This window comes from Microchirus variegatus (genome assembly GCF_963457635.1).
Source record: "Microchirus variegatus genome assembly, chromosome: 10".
Classification (NCBI taxonomy): domain Eukaryota; kingdom Metazoa; phylum Chordata; class Actinopteri; order Pleuronectiformes; family Soleidae; genus Microchirus; species Microchirus variegatus.
The window spans coordinates 19,201,517-19,223,623 of record NC_139811.1 but is presented as its reverse complement, the minus strand read 5'-3'; the positions used below and the strand labels follow the sequence as shown (position 1 = coordinate 19,223,623).

The window sequence follows — 22,107 nt, the reverse complement described above, 5'->3', positions numbered from 1 at the left end:
CCAGACACACTATCTTTTTAGACCATTATCTATAAACCATAAGGATGGTGGTGCCTGAAAATCCCAATGCTCGGACCAGTCCAACTGCCACCAACCATGCCATGTTTAAGGCCACCTAAATTGCCTTCCTTCCCCAATATGATGCTTGATTTGAACTTCAGCTCTTGACTAGATCTACATAAAAATTAAATATTCATGTTAACAAAAAGCTCACAATAAAGTTGCAAATGAGAGCATTGTTCTTAATATATCCAGAAATACAAGGTAAATTAGATATTTGCAATCAAGACCTCCCTAACTACTACCACAAACAAGCCCAATCCTGTGGAAGACACTGAGCTGAATTTTCAGAAACTGTCTCACTGATCCACATTCACATGTTGCTAATGGAGACATCTCAGCCTTCATGCAGAGATGCTGGATTGAAAAAGCTTAAGCAGGCTTGAGCATTGTTCCTTTCATACATATGATTGGATGGGAGGACTGCTGAATTTGGCACAAGATGTGCCCTCCTTTGTTAAATTCTTGAAAACATATTTATTGAAGTGCTTATTGTGGATGGCTAAGGTGAGGTGGGTGGCACATGAACATAAATTAACAAGACGAATAATCTCCACGTTTTTATAAAGGTGGAAATGCGCACACTGATGCCACCGGTTTCTCTTTTGTGTCATGCTCTGCTCCAGTGCCATAAAGTCACATCAAATCGAGTCCCATAATCCCACCCCTATGGCCATTCATCACAATGTCACTCAAATGCTGACTCAGGTCCCTGGAGTGTCATGGTCATGTCCCTGTGTGTCATGTGTCCAGTAAATGTTAGTGTGTTAACATATTTCTTTGTGGATATACAAGTATATTCTGTTTTTAAAAAAGGAGCCGTTTCTTTTCCCTCATTCCAATCAGAAGGTGCTGGACATATGAAGGTGTGTCACTGCAATGACAGAAAGAAAAGAGTCAAATCACGCCACCAAGGAGGAGTGAGGGGAAGTCAGGAGGGGCTCAACAGCAGCAACAGGCAGAGAGCAAAGAGGATGACTGTGCCTCCTAGTAGCCTCTCTGTCAACGCGATTATCTTTGAACTCAGCTTTAAGGTCAGACAACATGCAAGATGGTTGGCTGTGGGGAGTCAAATAGAGACTCAGTAGGCTACATGAGAGGGCAGAGACAGAGCTGAGCAAGCTTGGAATTAACTCCCTTTCCCTTCCTAAGATTCAACAGAACGAAATTATGAAAAATCACATGTGCTCCCCTGGCAGACGGGAGCAAGGGACTGTTCACTTTGCTCACTAGCTTTGCAGCAGCTCACTGCAATATGGATCTGAGCTCAAGCAGATGCATCCATCCAAAAAGGCACAAACAGAAAATGATTTCAGCCAAAATGTAATCCACCGTTTGCCCAGTTAGTATCTGTGCACTGAGAACCTCTTGGGGTGAGGCTTTATAGTTCCAGTCCAACAGGAACGGGTGTTAATGTCTTTGATTACACACAGCTGAGGTGTATTAATGACACTGACACCGTCTCTTAATGAGCACAACGTTCAGTACATGAAGATCGCACAAAAGCACTTCAGATCCAGGAATGCTGTTTTACATGCATCACTGGTCATTTTCAGGCTGACAAAAAATAGTCACTGATGGAGATGTGAATCAATTGGAATTCACCCAAAAGATGACCCTGAGCCATGATATTAACTGCAAGACAAAGCTCAAAACTGTACAGTCCTGTTAAAGTAAAACACTGGCTTAAATACTGGATTCTTTTGGTAGTTTCACTGTTTACATAGAACATAGAACACAATATTCTGTGGGTCTCGAAAGATGGGTCAAAATGCTCGAAAACGGCTGTCAGTATGGGACTCTCTGCTCTGAAAATGGCCGGCAGCGAATGAGTCAAGTACAACTTTTTTTTTTTAACTATAAGCACCTACACAGGACTCATGGAAATTATTACATTTTAACTAAAACATGGTCTGAAGATCACTGTAACATTTTATAACAATTAATGTAGTTCATGAAAAGTACTGTTCATCTCATTTCAGGTTGGTACTGCTGGTTGTGACATTTTTACTAAAAAAAAAAAAAGGTTTTCTTTCCTAAATGCCAATAAAATGTGACCTAAATGTATTTATTCGCATTTTAGTCATAACTTACTGTTATTACATACTGTTGCCTGTATGCTGAAAATGCTAAAACCTAAATCCATTTAGTTTCGATTTGGGTTTGATTCAATTTGGAGTCATAGTGCCTCCAGTTTTTGTTATTTTTATACAACGTTGTCTTCTCTAAATCAAATCAGCCCTTAACTAGTACGCAACAACAAAACTAATGCAGGCCTGCTGTTCAATTTGATGGATTACAAGTCAGGAGTGTGTTAACGATCTTTAAGAGAACAGCAGAACAAATATATTCTGTGGATGAATTTAAAAATGGTCTGCAGGCATGAACACATCATTTGTGGTAAGGTCAGACCATGCAGCTTGGCCCTTTAAAGTACCAGCAACAAAATCCTTCAAAAACATTTCTGATGGCATTTTAAAAGATCTTAAAAAGCATGGTGACATTCTGCTTGTCACTGGAGAAATAACCAGAACAGACAGGATTTTGCTTGCAAGGTCAACAGGGGAAAAAAGAGAATGTACGTACCATTTCTTTGCCAACTCTCATGTGGTATATGCAATGTGCTTTCCACATATTCACACATCAACTTTGTGAACAATCAGTCTGAGAGAGCCCAAGTATGTGACAAGTGGGAGTTCAGAACATTGGTTCAAAACCAAGTTAGTGCCAAACGTTGCTGCTTTATCTGCCAAAAAGAATTTGCTGAAAGACAAAAGCCTTTAAAAAATCAGCAGTTTTAGCAGTTAAAAAATGCACTGAATTCCAATAATTAAGGCTACCCATCTATTTGGCATACAAACAAACAAAACATCTACACTCCATGCCATACAATTTTTCTAATACTCTTTTTTTGAAGAGATTAATATCAGAAACCATCCAAATAATACTACATTTGTGTAGCTGAAATCAGCAGACCCACAAACATCCTTTGAATATATTGGGAGGGGGGATGTACAGTTCACTATGGCCCAAGACAAAATAAAAAAAAAATTCTCCAGTAACTGAAACAATACACACCTGTTGTAGAAATGTACGTGCCATTAAGCACAATTTTATCATGTGAAGGCGTAGGACAACAACAAGGTAACAGCAAAAAGTGTATTTGCAGAACAAAGCTTTACAGTCAATCTGTGCAGCCAGGCAGTCACAAGGAGAAAACACAGCAGGAGAGTCCCAGCATGGCAGCGTGGGAAGGACAGAACAGCTATCAAAAATGCAACCTAAAAACCTGTCACAGTCATTTTAGGGCTGGGAGGCAACTAGGACACTCTGAAACAAACTATTCTAAGAGAGCTGACATTCAAAAAAATAAAAAAAATAATAATTGGACTCACGGTTTTGAAGTCACTGTGGCTGCACTCCTGCCCTTGGTAACGACAGTACAGCATCATCTCTTTCAGGTCATGGCCGATCCTTTCCATGAACTCCTTCATGCTGAACGGTGTGGGCTTATATTTGGTGAAGTTGGCTTTTTCCAGAAGGGAAGCAAGCACATCTGGCTCAGCCAGGTGCGGCTGGGGGATTTTCAGGTGCACATCCAACAGGGCCATCAGTTCTCCGGCATGGTACAAATCATTGCGCGTGAGGCGACTAAAGCGGTATGCATTGAGGTTACAAATGGTCACGGCAGGGAAGACCAGGCAGCCGGATACTACAGCATCCACACTGGTCACATGAGGGTAGGAGAGGAAATAGGCCAGACGCTCAGCACTTTCCAGGGCTAACAGTCCCAAGCAGGCCAGCAGAGCTGCAGCCCAAAGCAAGCGGCGCACACTGGGCTGACCATAAGGGAAAACAAAGCGCAGGCCATGAAGTGTGCTGGTGTGAGCAAAGGTCTGCCAGGAGGAGGGACGCAAGCTGGAGCTCTCCTGACTCCCCTGACTTCCACAGCGCTCCTTCAGATCCATCATCAGCCCTCCAGCTCCTCAGCCAGGGTGCCCCTGGTGCACTCACACCTGCACAGACAGAGGGGAAATATTATTAAAAGACTTCAATATACATCTCATAATTCTATAAGCCATGGTGATTAAGTTACAAAGAGAGAAGAAAGTGGAACTGTTAAATAGAGGACATAAACGGAGATCCCCAGCAAACACACATGGAAACGTGACCCCAAACATCACCACAAACCAAATACTACTAAGGACAGTAAGATAGAGAGGACAAAGATACCCCCCAGGTCATCCTTCTATTCTCAATAACTCCCTTGAGCTGAGAGTTACTGCCACGGCAGCAGCTCGTACTACATCCCCTGGACATATTCTTACACATAGCCACTCAACATACACTTTAAACAAATCCCAAACTGTGCCCCCTCCCCCTGCATGCCTGCCTCCCCACCATTCTGTTGCCCTGTGACAGCTTGATTTCATTGACAAAAATCCCAGAGGCAAGTCCTGTGTGACACCCGGAGCAAGAGGTGAGAGCTGCCTCTGTGTATTTAATGTCCCGACTCATCTCCATTCAACAACACACAAACACTCAGCGCAGTAATAGTGGCATGCATGAGTGTTCGCACTGATTCATACACACACGCACACACATCAAGGTTTCTCGGGATCTCCCATGCCCTCCAACTAAAGACAAGCCTCAGCACCTCTCTCGTTCAGCCTAGCGAGGAGACATCCACCCGGCGCAAGTGTGTGAGTCTGAGAGTGTGTTAGTGCGTGTGTGAAAGAGAGGGAGAGAAACACAGAGAGTGAGAGAGCAAGCCCTGTTGATGATCAGAGCTGCTGGGTAGTCTTGCATGGCGATTCAAACTCCTCCTGAATTCCTTTTCCTCTGGCCAGATACATCCGCTTTACCTCCTCTTCCCAGCTCATCTGTGGCGGCAGCGAACAACGGCAGAGTCGGGAGAGACGGGAGTCGCACACACCAACACACGCTTGCACAGAGAGCAAGAGAGAGAGGAGAGAGGAGAAGGGAGAGGGGAGGAGGAGGGGAGGAGGGGAGAGAAAGAGGAGGGTAGGCGACACTCTCCTTGCTTGCTCTCTCCACAGCCAAGTCTCGAACTGAATAGGTTAACTCCTCTCTGCTCCTCTGCTCCTACCCAGCCACCTTCACTCATTTGTCTTTCAGCCATTCATATTTCACATCTTGTCACCGCAAACAGAGTGATGGATGGATGCAAAATCAGAGACTGTCAGAAATACAGACAGCAGAGAGGAAAACTGTGGGGCTACTTGGACAATGATGGGGGTGTGTGTCATGGGAAGTGAAGCAGAAGTGGAGACAGAGGAGTGAGGGCAGGGATTTTGGTTCCAGGGAGGGACGAGAAACAAAAATTAGATACGAAAAAAAAAAAAAAAAAAAGTAAGACAAGCTGCACGGCAATGTCACTTGCACAGATGTAAAATTTAAAAAAAATACTACTCAGGATGTGCAGTGTGCATAAAACACTGAAATAGCGAACAGGAGGCATTTTATCCTTGTAAGGAGCCCTGTAATATCAATCAAGAGAGAGCCAGTATGTGAAGATATACGAGTAGACAGAAGGAGGAAAGCAGCGAAAAAAAGAAAAGAACGTGAGTGTGTTAAATCAGGTTGTGATACCGACCGAGTAGAACGAATAAGCCAGAACATCATCATGCTATTTTTATTAACTGTTTCTGATTTTAAAACAACACAAATAAATTGCATGCAGGTGCACATACATAAATACTGTATATATTGCTTAACAGATCTGACTCAATAACACACACAGCTGACAAAGAGTATATATATATATATATCATATAGACTTGACCTGTAAGTGAGTTCAAGCAAACTTCACGTGGATCATTGCCATAATCAGAATATATTACACATGCCACACATTCTTTCAATGTTTGTTTCAGTGTTTTATGTATCAGAGCATTACACAAATACACCTGTGACAGTTAAGTCTCAGCAACAGAAACCTGAAAACAAGCATTCGAGGTGGATTCAAAATATTCCTCATGGACAAATGGATGGCACACGCTGTTTCTGACTATATTAAAAATTCAACATCACTTTTGGGAAAATCCGAACGATCAACATCGAGCCTCAGTTCTACTAAAGTTATCAGGCAATTACTGTATACATCTAATTAAGCTATTAAAAAGTAATGAGCGGTCCAACTGCCAGGCACATAAATATTTATACCTCTTGGATTAAAACAATACAATTTTACAATAATAAAAAAAAAAGAGTTCATGCTGTAAAATTGTTTCATAAAGTTGCCACAGTTAAACATTAACAAAACTGAAGAATTATACTAAAAATGCGTAATTTAGAAACCCCCCTGTTGTCAGTAAATCAACTGTCAAACAAGCTATCAAGCTTGCTATCTGCTCCTACAGCTCAGTCCCTCATTGTCACACAATACAAGGAGTAGCAGTAACACTAATTTCGAATTAAATGAGGTGTTCTTACAAAAACAGTGCTATTTCAATTGGTTTCAATGCGTTTTGTCAGGCTAAACATTAAGCTAATTATCTTGTTAGCTCACCTGTGGGTGTCGCAGTTACCACCGTTTGGTAACAGGTTGAGGTTGAGCACCGAGTTTCCTGTTTTAATCGTCCTCTTCATCTTCTTCTTCCAGGTTGAACTTCTTTATTTAATTCATACGCTGGACAACGTTTGCGTTTGACATCCCATTAAAATGTTCACGAACCAAGGCAGGTGCTTCGGGACACTGTTTTCATCCTGCCCGTCACGTTTGTAACATCGATTCAAAATGGCGACTCAGGTAGAAGTGGGCGGAGGGACCGGAAAAATTTGTTTTTTAAATAAACTCAAATTTATTTAAACGTTTTTCCTAATAAAGGTTTCCCCTCTTAAATTATATACTTAATTTTACCCTTACTCGCTGTGAAAATATTCCTATAACCTATAAATTTCCTATAACCAAGTCTATAATGAACTAGAAAGGAAACTATTTGTTTAGTACCTTTCATGCATATGTGCTTTAAGACCACACAAATTAGACAAAATCTTAGTCTTCTTAAATCTGTACGGCGATTGTATTTATATAGAAAGAAATTCAACCTGCTTTGCAACAGACGGCATGGAAAATGAATATCGGCACAGAAACAATCAATCAACACAACACTTTGGGCACATCAAAATGATCCATAATCGCAGACACACAGATACAATTATTCAAGTAAATACCTCGGAGAAAAAGTTTATTCATAAGCTCAACATGTATCCTGCATCCTGGGGCATCTTCTTTGCCATTGAAGGTTAAGTTTTTTTCAACAATTTACAACAAGTCAGAACCACTAACTCTACATGCATGTAGAGAATAGGTGAAGCACAAATACAGCATGATATTCATATCCCATTAACACCAACACATGCTGTCAGTCGATCACAGGCGTTCTCCCAAATGAAATTTGCTGTGGTCTCAGACAGCTGCAGGCTTTGCTGCTTTCTTAACAACTTCATTAAGCAAACCTCCACTTTTCCCACCGAGGTAATGGACGTAGTGTTACAAGGATTAAACAGCCGCCGAGGTTGAAAATAAGGCTTTAGGCTTTAGCAATCTTATGTGGCTTTATCCATCCAGCCAACTTTCCATCTGCAAGATTTATAAAGGAACAAGCCATCTTAGCTTGACCATATTCTCCTCCTTTTAATGTGTTAATACTTTATAGCTCAGTGCAACATAAAGAAATATGAGTGAGTTTACCCTTTTGTCTATGGATAAAGGCATAAAATTGTGTTGACTTTTTAAATGTATTATTTTAGTATGTAGTATTAGAGAAAACATTACGGAATCCTCAAATGCAAATGAGTCCCACCTGAATACACGCATAAATAACCCTTCTATCCACATGGAACAATCTGCATTTCCTCATGTATCTATTGTATGTGTCAACAATGCACATATATTTTCATAAACATATTCAGAGTGTTATATAAATTCAAACATCTGAAAAGTGCAAAAAATATAAAGGAACAGCGACAATGGCAAACTCTCTCCAGACCGTGCAGAGAACGTAATATGATGAAACTCTCCAGATGAGAAATGAAGTGATTATATTCTCTGGGTTGTGACCATCTAATATTGCCATAACCAAGTTATCGTGACTTTAACAGTAGTGGTAACGGGGGCCACTGCATTATTTTCTAGTTCATTTATGCCATTCATTGTGAATTAGGCCCTTTTCTTTTAGTGCGAATTGAAGTATGCAACACTTTTAAATCTCTCACAGGGAAGTTTGACTGCAATTTCTATAGTTTTCTTAACCACTGTGAGTCATCAGCTATTCACTTAGAGTAGCACTTATTAAAAAAAGATTCCTGTTGGATACATCAGGCTTCTCTCCCCAAATCTCAGAGAGTTAATGATACTAAATTAGATGAATTAATTAATAAAGATAAAAATATCTATCTGTTTTTGGGACATTATATACGAAATGCAATGGGCCAGCAATTACACTCTGACACTATATTAATGGAAAATGAAAAAGTAATATGTTCTTACATGAAATAATTAGGATGTGTAAGTCCCAGCGTTTGATGATCATCTCGGGCAAGAGGCGACTGCAGTTGAAGGGCAAATTATTCCAGATTGTGAACAATAGCTGCACACTTTATTTGGAACTGAGCCCTTCTTTTGTGGTTGTCTTAATTGGTAGATTCTCAGATAAAGGGAAGCAGCAGCTGTACTGTGCACGCACAAAGACAGATGGTTACAAAGAGCCTCGCTCTGGTCAAATGAAGTTCCCCTCCAATTAGGATTTTTATCACTATGACTCTTAACTGAGTGTTGGAAATCTGTATGGCTCATAAACCTATGAACTTGACTAATGATGTCAATGAGGACCTGGACTACTGGGGAGGGTGTTCAATGCTGCCCCCTGCTGGTACACCAGGGTGAAGTGAAGTGACTGAAGGGGCTTTTTAAATATTGTGAGTTGGACAACATTTCTTTTTTTTCATGAAACAAGCTAGATTTATTTGAATTGACCAAACCTATGAATACAATAATAATGTTGCTCCAAATTAATTCAAGACTTCTGCTTAGGGCTAAATATTTAAATAAATATATTTTCTGACTAAATCAGCAGGACAAGTGTTTGTTTGGACACCACGTCCCTATAGTCACATATTTAGTCCCAAATGTATTAATAGATGTATAAAGCTCATAAATACATTCCCCTCATGGCATTGGGTCCAATCTACAGTATATACGGTACTATGAAGATGTGCTGTAACTACAGCAGTGTTTCTCAACTGCTTCTTGAATGCTTCATCACAGGAGATGACCACAGTGTGAACAATTGCAAGCATTTTAATGACTTTTTGTCCTGCACTTGCTTCAGTCGGAGAATTTCCAGATGCTTGCAGATGTGAAAATATGCAGTATCATGTAGGAAGCTCACAGCATTATTGATCTGAACGCAGGAACAGAAAAATTGATTCCTGCTACTGTCCCTGAATTATTTCCCCCCACTGCCAATTATGGAATACCATCAACCCAATTACTGTTAAGGCAATTCAAGGTAGTAATTATGACCGTTTAGTTTAAGATGGTAACATACTGTAATCATCTTGATCAAGGGTTTAAGACACAAATACCACTAATTTGACCTTTTTGGTTCAGCTTAGAATGCTTTGTTTGAGTCGTAAACACCTGGTTTGGCACCAATCCTCTTAACATCAGTCCCTAATTATACAGACAGTGACATATTTGTAGTGCGTGTCCTGGTTACTCTGAAAAATGCACTAGATACAATGTGAGCAATGTTCATTCATCTCTGTATTGGTAGCTTCACTGTAAACATTTCTCAGTAAGGTGTGTGGATTACTGGACCTTTGGCCTTTGGATGTTATTTAAATCTTTATCAGGTTATCTGTAGTAACTGAATTTCAGAAGCAGGAGGACAAGCTACAGTCACAGTGTCTACACTCTTAAATGCCCTCAGATTCAAGCCAAGAGTCAGCACTTTACCCTTATGGTCATCTTCTAATTTAAAAATCAATTTTGCAGAGATTCAGAGCCAAAACAGCAAGTCAGAAAAATGTCACTGTGCAAATACAGAGTGTGCTGTAAACTCATTTCAGTCACAGAGCTAAGAGCCAAAAGTGTTTTGGATCATGCAAATTTACCTCATTCCTTCATCCTAATTCCCTCCTGCTTCTGATCCTGAACCAGAAGATTTCTTTAGCAGCATCACAGACAAAACAACAAAGAGTCTGAGGATTAAAATGAAACCGTTGCCATCTTTCCGATGCAGGGTTAGAGCAGGAAACTTGATCTGAGAGAAAGCCTCCATAAGAACCGGTTAGTCATGGTGACTCCACTCAGGATTAAGGCAGGACTGAACACTTTCTGGTCAAGCAAATCTCAGAACTCTAATAGTGATGCACCTCTTAATGCATTGCAATTCACAGATGCAGCTGAAGAGCAAGCGCAAGGACAAAAAAACAAAACAAAACACATTACCTTGCATCACTTTGCATAATTAGCAAATTGATGATGCATAGATTTGTCTTTCATTTAAAGGTCACTGAAGCAAGTGCTGCAATAGACAAGAACAAAAATTTACATAACTTCTCCACATGTGCGCACACACACAATCACTAATTATAATTATGGTCTTTATGAGAATATTAGTGGTTCTATAAGTGGAGCCAAAATCAAACAGGGTTGATTGGTGGAGCTTTGTAATTAATTAATGAGCATGTGTTGGCGTCAAGTGAAGGCGTCTTATAACATCAATCATCAATGATGCATGGCACTGAGACAGTTACAGCAAATTAACTCAAGACTACACTCTGTGATATTGTTCAAATGGAAACGCAGTAAATGCAACAGGAAAGAAAAAAGCTTTTCCAAGATATATTTCCCACATCTCCACAGGTTCACAGAGTTTAAAGAAGTGATGTCAGCAACAGAAACAAACTTTTTGTTAGTCATAAAATAAATTAAGTGTGTGGAAACAGTCTGTGTGTTTGCTGATGTAAAGTTACATCAAAGGCTGTAGGTGTCCTCTGGTAACTCTCCCAGGAGCTCATCCAAGTCATCATCTGCACAAGAGACATAAAACAGACATATGTGAGACCATGGCTGAGATTTCATTCACATCACAGTAAGTGTCAAGGCAGTAAACTCAAGAATTAGACACAAGAGGGAGATTATACTGGATAGAAATTATGTTATTGATGTTTGTTGTTTGTGTACATACTAAGTATGTCAGAAACTAATCCACTACTTGTTTATTAATTTGTCATTATTTTATCGATCAGTTATTGTTTAAAAAGTCAGAAAAGGTTGAATAATAATAATAATGTTGTTTCCCAAACCAAAGACTTGCGAATTCCACAAGTGAGTATATAAGGTGCTGGTCTGATCATCTGTCTTTGTATGTTAATGTCTGGCATATGAGCCAATGTTAAATTTAGTCTGCACAGCTGGTCTTCAGGTATCCTGTCATTGTTTGTTTAACTGGATAATTTGTTGCAATTTGTTAATTTGAAACTGTAATTTTATTTAATCTACAATAACAGGGTCTCTGCAGGTTTCAACAAGTCAAATTTAAGACTTTTTAAGACTCTTTTTTAAGACCATAATGAATACAATTTAAGACCCATTTCAAATCCATACTGGCAAAAAGTACAAAAGACACAAAGGAAAATTGGAGCCACAAATCGTTGAACTTGCAATTCAGCTTAACTCTTGGCTTTCATTAAGTTTTCTCCGCTGCTATGCTAAGCTGTAACACACCGCGGCGCGCGCACAGCACACTAGGTAGTGGTGCTCGATAAATTCTCACCGGGCAGCACGGGTGGCCTACTTTAGTTCCGTGTTGTAGTTGTTGTTATGTTATGGCATCCTCAAAAATAGAGACATTTCAAAGCGAGACTGAAGTTTATGCATGTTTTAAATAAAATTAAGTTGATAGATTTTTAAGACCTTTCAAAACTGTATTTAAGACCTTTTATTAGATTTTTGGAGAATTTAAGACATTTTAAGGCCTTAAATTCAAATTATTGGATTTAAGACTTTTTAAGACCCCGTGGATACCCTGAATAAGATCTTCTGTTTCTCCTTGTATCTGATAGGAGGGTCCCCACCTGCATCCCAGGCTGGGTCCTGTGGTCCTGGATTCCCAGCAGGCTCTTTGGTTCCTCCACCTTCTTGTCCCTCGTCATCTTCCTCGTCGAACACCAGATGCATGCGAGATATTGGCTCCCGGCAGGTGTTGGTGGACCGAATGGGTGATGGCAACATTGGCTCCTAGATAGACAGAGAGGAATTATAAAAAGGCATTTTTGATGGATGAAAGACTTTAAAGGTCCCATATTATACCCTATTTCTCCAAGTTAACCTAGTTCCCTGGTGTCCTAATGAACATGTCTGTGACATGCTTTGGTCAAAATACCATAAGGATGAAGCACCACAGCAGTTCAATCACCCTGCCAAAACAGCCCTGTTCAGAACGCTCTGTTTAGTAGTATCTCTTTAGGTCTACCTTAAAGGTCCACCTTAAAAAAAGTAAACCGAAACTTAAGGGACAGGAAATGACATCAAAAACAGAGGCTACTGGGAGATAACAGCACTTAGCATTTCGAAAAAATTATGAGTTTGTGTAGAACTCTGTGCTGCGGAACCAAGAATAGGACTTTTCGCGGACTTCCAGTTTTCGGATACTGTTGCCCTCGCCAGCACTCTTGTGTGTTTTACGGACAAAGTGGAGCTCCGCGAGACAACATTTCCAGGAATTGTGTGCATTGTGACGTCCCTGTCAGCGCGGAAGTCAACATCACATGTTTTATCTCCTGTACTTAGACTGAGGACATGAGTGAGTCATCTTTTTTCACACTTTGCCTACTGATCGGACCTCCAGAGTCCCAAATATAAGGATTTAAATGATCAAAAAGTGCTCACACTCACCAGGAACAGTGGGGGGAGCTGAGTGGAGGACAAACTGACTCCATCGGAGTTGTAGACCCTCAGAAGGTTATTGGCCGTCACATTCAAGTAATGGTTACGATGAGAGGGGGAAAAAACACCAACCTGTCGACAGCGCAAGACAAAGATGAGTAAACACTGTACATTTAAATGAAGTCAAACAAACATACTGCAGTTCCCATCATGATTGAAATAAGTGTAAAAAAAGTAAGGGTAATATTGAGTTTTACTTGTTTCAGCAGCATTACAGCGCCAACCTTCAGTTCCTCGGCTCTGTCCTCCAGGAGGCGCCGATGCACAGTTCCCTGAATCTCCCCTTTAGCGAAACATGTGAACAACAGAACAAAGCCCACAAAGTATTTCAGCTCTTATTGTTTTACAGGCCATAACATCACAGTTTTCTGGTTCCATCTCACCATTGTCAGTGTCATTTTCCCTCAGAGGAAGCAGCTGCTAACGCTCAGATAAACTGAGTATAGACACACACAGACACACAGAGCACCAAGAGGCACAAGGGCCAGTACTGAATGCTAATGTTGTTGCATAACTACTGAATGCGAAAACAAGCAGCTGCTTATTTTCAGGTTTATTCCAGTCACTTAAAATGAATAAAATATACAGTGCCTTCCATCAATTACCAAGACTGTGGACACTAAAGACCTGCCACAATGCCATTAATGAATCCTGAATATTTTCACACTGCTGTGTTTCCTTTGCCTATTATTATTTGTGGCAGCCAAACACAATATAAACATTGATTTTCTATGTCTTCATTCAAACTATTTCAAACGAGTTAATTGTTATTCTATTGTAGACCAGTGCACAGAGAATTGATTCTTCTCCACTTCCCCCCTGCTCTCTTATCAATTTTGACCTTGTACTGTTTTGATTAAATGATTTTAGTTTGCAACTGTGAAATAAATCAGCATTAGTTTATTAAGCCCAGGTTTATAAATGTATAGCATAAAATATATCTTTCTGTGGGTAAAAAAGAAGTGAACATTCTCACTCTGTGAATAACGCTGGGATGTTTGACCCTGGTTCTACACCTACTTATAATCACACGATGACTTCATTCATCAAGAAGAGTTGAGCTGTCCTAAGAGGTCAGTATTTTTATTACCTGAAGGTGTAATAGATTTTTAAGAAGGATGACAGTGCAGGCTCTGATACTACGTTTAATAATGTTTGAGTAGAAAATAATGGTACAACATTAACTGCACTATGTACGAGTGTAAATCCACCTAAAACCCCAAAGAGCCTGCACGGCCTTTGGAGACCTGCTGCAGAAATAAAGGTGACAGACTTGCCCATTTTGATTGGACTGTGTCTTGTGATGATCTGCAATAGTCCAATCACATTTAATAACTCTAACTTGAATGTCACACATAGTGCAGGAACATTTGAGTACTGGAATTGTGCCTGTACATACATCATCTTCATCACACCCTTATTGTCTTCACAGACAGATTTACTTGGCATGTTTTTGAATTATTTGTGAAAACAATATTACAAGCCTAAAACAATTTGACCGGCTTTGTTTTTACTCGTCATCACCCCTTGTTGGGTCCCAGATTTCCCACAAATTCAAGTGGTGCAGTTGTTTCACAGTAAAATGGCCAAGAGCCATGAACCACGGCCCGAGAATATAGGTAATATAATATAATTAAAGTAAGACAGGTCGCCAGTCCATCGCAAGGCAAACACACATAGTGACAAACAACCATTCACGCTCACGTTCATACATAAGGTAAATTACCCTCTGAAAACCACAGAACACAGAAAACATGCCAACCCCACAGAGAAAGGTCACGAACCCAAGTCATTTTTTGCTTTTTGTGCTAGCCCTGTGACATTATCAAACTGTCCCTGAAAAATTTCATAAGAAAGGACAGATTTAAAGGTACAGAGATTGAATATATGAGTAGCCTTAGATCGGGCTTTAGAGTCAAGGGCCTTTCTTTATAGATGCCACCATCTTGTGACACCATGTTTCTACAGCAGTTTGAATGGAAAAACCAACCACAACATGCATTTTGTGTTTTAAATCAGAAACTTACTACACAAACAAAATTAGACGCCACTAATTATTACAAACTGGACCTTTCAACATGTGAAATGGTGGCTACAGATATCAATTATCTGTAATATAATCTTTTCCACACTGGTACTGGTACATAATCACCTCAGATGGTTAGCAAAATTCAGTGATAACTGCCTGCTAGGACACAAAAAAAAAAGCTGGAGGAAAGCTGCAAACCTTCTGACTGCTGGGAGGCAGAGAGCCACTTATTACCACCCACTGCAGATGCCAATCTACTGCAATTGAATCCCTAATAAGCACTTAAGTCCAGTGTTGAGAACAACATCCACTCCAGTGTGTTGATAATCAGTACACCTCATGTGGATGTTCTCTCTGGCATAGACGTGGATCGGACAAAAAGTGTGAAGCCCACACGTGCAGGGCAGATGTCAACTAGAGTGGATGTTTAGTGTGTGTACATGTATATTTATGATCCTGTTTGTGTAATTGAGCATATTGTGCTTTCACACAACGGGGGAGCTCAATCTTTTCCTTGACACGTCTCACATGTAACCTGTTCTGTGTTTTCAGAGAGCTGTTTCAAATGTATGCATGTGCGCACAGGCCCGAGGTTCTGTTCATACTATTACAAGAGTCTGTGTCAGTCTGGCTTTGCATAATTGCTTAGTTGAAATTCCACTCCAGCAGTGGGAAATTCTCAGCAACCCTCACGTGTGCGTGTCCTTTTTGAGTGATGGGTACATGTGTGGGTACTGGACGACCTCACATAACCTCAAGCAGGTATCTCCATAGTTACCGTCTTCTTCATTGTCTCTTATTTATTGCCATCCCACCAACTGGACTGTTATTCTACAGGAAGCATGCGCTGTTATGGTCCATTAGGGCTCATACAGTCTGTGCAGATATCAAACTGGATGTGTGGTCGTGTACGTCCATGTAGGGGAGTGCAGGCCATCATAAAGACGGGCAGATGGCAAAATGTACGCCATGTGGACCCTAGCAGACACCCAAATACAGAAAGTATGACCTAAGCCTAAAGCTAACACCACTAACATCTCACAGTTTTTTTTGTCTTTTCTTTACAAGAGCTCACAGCTCGAGTCTGGAATGTTTTTTAATCAGCTTCAAGATTTCATTATTTCTCCTTTTTTGTAGACTTATTTGTGTGTGTTGTGTAATACCTGTTGGGTCTTTGAATACAGCCTTGGCATCGGCATGTGTGAGGATGATGCTCTTCAGAATCACAGCCATGTTAGGCACTTTGTTTTTTGCCAGCTGTTTCAGTGCAGCCTGAGAATGAGACACACATTACCTTCTTTAGTTAAAACCTAGTCATATACAATGCAAAAAACAGCATAAATGGTGATTTTGGACTGATCAAATAAACAAATAAGTAAATTCAATACTTTAATTTGAGTGCTCTCAGACATTATTATGTGCATTTTATAACTATTTGTAGATAAAGCAGCTATTTGATGGCTGTCACTGCACCATAAAACTATTTATTCAAGTTGGAATAACGTGACTCAATCAATAATCCTGTAGGCAATTACTGATGTTTTCAGACATGAACTATGTCCAAAACAAAACAAATAAAGGTTCTGCTCTCACGTCAGCATCTGAGCAATAACAAAGCCGTTAGCCATCATCATGAGGCATAGTTATACTAAGCTTTTACTTAATTTATAAAACTTGTTTCAAGTTGATTCAATCACAAGAAAACAGAAAAATATACCCATCTCTATCAATAATACTCTCCTCATGCAGCTACCTTTTTAAATAATTCAATCACCTCAGCCTCAAATCTCACCACTCTCACTTTTGGCTTAGGGTTGTGGAGATTTACTAATGTCAACAAATAAACAGCGAACAGCAGTATTTACTGTCGAGATCATTCTCTCTCCGTCTCTCTACTGCATTAGATGATCTGCGTGATTGTTCAATCAACAGAAACAGGGAAAGCCTCTGTGACGGGGAATTTTCGAGCTCGATGTTCACGTAAACAGCTTAACCTGACGGGGCTAAGCCAGAGTCCTGCCAGTGAGTGTGTGCATGTAAATGCAGCAGGTGACAGGTCAGCATGACATAAAGCCAACATGTGTAAGCCTCCAACACGACTTCCATTCTACATCACTGATAAGTTATTCAGCCGAGGTTGAGCAGATTAACAGCAGAGTCTCCATTACAGTGATTCATTAATGATCTCACTGTTTATAATTACAAAACACCTCCAGTAGAAGGAGTCATTTGTCCTGATTATGTCAGCAGACTTCAGGTAGTGAGCCACAATCTGTTATGATGGTGGGAGAGATAATTAAAGAAAAGTGCTTTACCTAAATATCAGTAAAATCAATCAATAAATGTTTTCTTAATCACAATCAAATACAGCATTTCAGTAGTTGAGCATGATTATTCATATTTTTAAAAAGTCTTTACAGTATAAAGCATTTTTACCAATGTATCTCCATTTGAGATTTAAATTACTGCAAATAAAGCTACTTAATGAACTTGTCCTATTTGATTATTGCAATGAGTGCAATGAGGTTACACAATGTCTACTTCTCATCTCTCAGCAGAGCTGCTCTTTCATTTATTTATTTATTCACTTCAAGTCAAGAAACTGTTTTCCACTTTTCTTAGTTGCATACATCACACAACGGTCACCAGCCATTTAAAAAAAAAAAATTTTTTTCTCTCTCTGAGCGAGCAGCTCCAAAAACACTCAGTGTGTGAAGAACATACTGTACGTGTGAAACACCACACACAATGCATGCGATCAAAAGTTGGCCCTTAATAAAGCACCATCAGCTAATTAGTTGAATGTATTTTCTATCCTAACAACAACAATGAAAAAAGACATGTGGTGGCAGTGGAGGGATTACCTTTCGAAGCACCATGACCACGCTGTAGGAGGACAAGAAGCATGATGGGTTCCTCTCATCCAATCCCATCTCAGTCTTCATCGCTGCCCAGGCGCCGCCACTGAACTCGTCCTCCTCCGTTTGTGAGATGGAAACCTTCAAATCAAAGAGAAAGAGATTAAATGACCACCTGCTTGGCTAACGGAACTCTAGACTTGGGGTTCGTGCGATGTAATGACGTCGCACTGCTCTGAGCCCACAGCTGTCATTTTCTAAGGCATTTCCTGTCATTACAGTTTTCACATGGCCAGTTTGATTCTGATGTGATCAGATCGGGTGAAAATTAATTTCACGCACTGCAGGCCGGATATCCTCGCTGTCTGGGTTTGAAGATACAACAAGCATATAAGAAAAACTAATCAAAATAAAAACTTAAACCCAAGCATACTTTGAAGTGTATGCCAACATGATGTTAAGAGTCAATCATAAAATCCAGATATTTCAATGAGCGTTTAATGGTTTCCCATTAAAAGCTCATAATTATTACTTACTGCCTCTGTGTTCTGCTCACAAAAAAGCATCATTCATTTCTATTTTTATAATAATTGCACAAAAACATCAACTCTGTAAATGCAAATTGATCATGTTTTATTATTTGCTCCACTTTCCTGTTGTGCACTGTGAATTCATAAAGCTTCTCCGAACATTCGCTCTGCGAGAGGCAGTGTAGTGGGTTAATGTCTAAATGCCTCTCCTCTGTTAACTCGCTGGGAAAAAATTTAAATGAATCACATCTGCTACATTTACACCTGCTGTAAAAATCTGAGAAGTATGGAAACTCCACTGACCCCTATTTCAGTTTTTAAAACCTTGTGCGTTCTATGAAAAACAATCAATGGCAGTTACCATAGTAGTATGAATGCAGCCTTTCAGACACTCGAATACCTGGGCTTAGGCTTTAGGAAATTTTGCCCCTATACTCTTATTTTCCAACTAAACTATTTTTTGACTAATCGAGAAAATCATCAAAAGATACATTTCCAAAATTAGTTGCAAATCTAGTCATTTGATTACCTGGCTTGGCAACCGGGCCACAACACCGTGAGCAGGAGTGTGAGGGACAGAAACCACAATGTCGTCCAGGCTGTGACCCTGCGGCTGAGAGAGAGAAATTCAATTATCACATGGCACCATGGTGGAAAAACAAACACATAAATGTTGGATTTCTTTGGCAGTTATTTCATTAGAGCTTACATGACAAATCTACAGAGCAGAGGCTCAAATTCAGACTGTAGCAAACACTGAGTCAGTACAGATTTTATTCGATTGCTCCGATACTTTTATCTGAAAAGTGATAACATTAAGGCACAGCAATCAGGAGGATACAAACAGACATATTTCATCTGTATGACAGAGGAGGAGCACCAGGTCTGGAGACACTTACCTGCTGTGGCAGGAGTCCAGCAGGACCAGGGAACCGTCGTGTCCTGGGTATTAGAGGCTCAGAGCGAGGCCTCTTCTTGGGAAGCTTATTTGAGGCAGACACCAGCTGGACCAGGCGGTTAGTGAGGAAAGGGGTGTGAAGGGGATGAGGGCTCAGGATGGAGGAGTTCACAGACGACGAGGAGGGTGATGGGGAGATGGTCTCAAAGATGCCACGTGGGTGAGGTGACGGTCCTGGAGTTGACATCAGTCTCTGTGGGTGCTGGGGCCTGATGAGTGTCCTGGAAATGGGGCTCATGGTGGGAGAGGTCGCAGTGCGGCCAGGAAAAACACAAGGACTCTGTGGAGGGGCTAAGGGAAGAGTGGGGCAGGGAACTGCAGGTCGCACGGGAGCAGCCGAAAGGGTCCGAGGAGGTAAGTTATGAGTCCGATTAGGTTGTGTCTGAATCCCTCCACATGTTGGGGGTCGAAGTGCTTTGGTTGAAAATGCAGGTGGAGTGGGAGGAGCTTGAAGCGGTGGTGCCATTTGACATTCACTCTCATCCAGGTCTGCCAGGTCAACGTCCCAATCATCAAAATCATCCTGAGACACACAGGGCTTCACTGATGCCCCAGTGTTGGCATGACTCTGTAATGTAACTACATTAACCTTAGTGTTTTTCAGTGTGGAGGGAGACTGTGAGGCAGAAGAAGAGGAGGATGAGGAGAGCTGTCTCAAACCAGGAGTGTCCCTGTTTCTTAATGCCGTGTCTTCACACAGAGCAGCTGATCCCTGTGCACTTTGCTGGAGGCATTTTCTCTCTGGCTCTCTGTGGACTACAGAAGAAGGTCGCAGCACACAGGAGGGCCCATCAGCTACCGCAACATCGGCTCCTCCAGACGCCGGGGGGACGGTCCAGTCAGTTCCGAGCAGGTCCTGGGAAACACACGGATGGTCGTTACTGTATGTCACAGAATGAGAGCAGTTAAATGACTGATAAGAGCAGGTGTGCGCTGAGACTCACCTCATCATCAAAGTCCTCTCCTGTGCTGAACAGACCGTTTATTTTACAGCTCTGTAATAAAAATGACACACGCATGACGATCAAGTGCAGATGGTATAATGCAGAAATTCGTTCAAATAATCAAAAACTATAGTGTTGCAAACTGTAAACAAACATTTCTTTAGCTCATGATATGTTAGCCTAGTTAGCTTACACTGGTTTTAGTTTCCTGATTTACCATCGTAGACATTGGATATCGCGATGAAAGTCGCCCGTGATCACGTATAGCAGCAGACCGACTGCCATTCAACAAACATGTGAAAATATTTGGTTGTCTTTTCTGACAAATTTGTTTTTTTTTCCTGCACAAACAAACTCCGGAGCTGAACAGGGAGAAGTTGTTTTGCATCGGGTGCTGCTCGTTAACCCCGCCGCCACGTTCAAACACGACGTAACGACGTAACTACGTACATACGACCGTGTATACAAAGAGTATTAAAACAGATTAAGATGGTTCACTCCTCCACCTTTTTTGAAAAGCCCGTTGCTGACTTTGCTCGACCTGCTTACGCCACTGCATTTTAACGTTGGCGATTAACGGTGTTGACATTAACGGATGTCAGTATTTTCTCAGGTGGTACTTGGTATAAAAAGTGTGAGAAGTACTGCATTCTCTTGTAAAAATAAGAGTTGAAATATACACTATTGAAGGTTTTTCTTGCAAGATAAAAAGCACTGCATAACAGTCCCTGGTGGTCTAGTGGTTAGGATTCGGCGCTCTCACCGCCGCGGCCCGGGTTCGATTCCCGGTCAGGGAACACCTTTTAGACAGCACCTGCAACACGCGTTTATGTGCGTGTTCGCTACTGGTGTAGAATAAGTTAAATGCACAGGGTAAATCACGATCACCACGAGGTGTATACAGTAGAAAATAACACTTACAAAATGAAATTTGAAGCCACTGAACAGAAAGTACAGCTGACGTTCTGCGATGAGCTGATAACTGAGATCGAAGGATATGACATCCTTGTTCCCCGGGTCCATAGGACCTTTTATTATTAGTATTAGTATTATTATTATTATTCTAATAATCCTGCGTCGGTATTTTGGACAGCTCCATCATTACCTGACGCATCAAACAAAGAAAACTATGGACTATGGATGGATTAGCGGATCATCAAACGGCTTGTTAGTCCCAGTCCGTCCCTGATTTCATCTGTGTTAATTAAAGGCCGAGTTTCCATTACGCGTGCCTACAGCCTTTGATCTGACATCAGAGGCGACGGGACAATCGATATAGATGATATATCTATAGCTGATTCAGATAGTTACATTAAATAGTGATTGTTGTGATTATTTATTGCATTTAAATGTGCCCGGAACTGTGGGAACCTGCCTGTGAGGTTTTGGTGACGTTTGCGCACTGTGCCACCTGCGCTTCGCCGTGCACCGAGAGTAGACCAGGTTAGAGCTGGACCCATTATGGTAAAGCGGGGTTCCCCGTTCCTCCGGTCTTAACCGGGGAACAAAGGTGCGACTCCTCCTTGGACCACAAACTGCAGACCAAGGTAAGCCCATACCAGTACAAACACACATTTCTCCTCTGGATATCTATATTTAAGTTTTTCATATATACCAAATAAGAAATGAATCTGCGTCATCTGTGAACGCGTAGTTGAACATGCTCTGGAAAAGCGTAATTTCCTGATTTACAAAAAGTATTTTTGCTTATGGATTTCTCAGAGAATATGTGCGTAACCGCAGCCA

The 22,107-nt window shown here is 40.9% G+C and overlaps 2 protein-coding genes across 2 annotated transcripts in view; both read right to left on the bottom strand.

The window, feature by feature from the left end:
- The window catches only part of asic2 (acid-sensing (proton-gated) ion channel 2), a gene marked incomplete at both ends in the record, with an annotated part of 292,887 nt that extends 288,859 nt beyond the window's left edge, over nt 1-4,028 (bottom strand). Inside the window, one exon of the mRNA XM_083896352.1 lies at nt 3,456-4,028. Within this exon, the coding sequence (XP_083752478.1) occupies nt 3,456-4,028 (573 nt within the window). The remainder of the gene's footprint in view (nt 1-3,455) is intronic.
- A 7,040-nt stretch (nt 4,029-11,068) lies between these two features.
- On the bottom strand, nt 11,069-20,612 carry hrob (homologous recombination factor with OB-fold; the record flags this gene model as incomplete). Its single annotated transcript, XM_083895865.1, has 11 exons — nt 20,579-20,612; nt 20,362-20,412; nt 20,198-20,273; nt 19,359-20,122; nt 18,989-19,072; nt 17,936-18,070; nt 16,235-16,343; nt 13,240-13,325; nt 12,992-13,114; nt 12,172-12,334; nt 11,069-11,124 (listed from the first exon to the last, which is right to left on the bottom strand). The coding sequence occupies exons 1-11, from the start codon at nt 20,588-20,590 to the stop codon at nt 11,069-11,071; spliced, it is 1,659 nt and encodes a 552-aa protein (XP_083751991.1). The 5' UTR covers nt 20,591-20,612.
- Nucleotides 20,613-22,107: the final 1,495 nt, after the last annotated feature.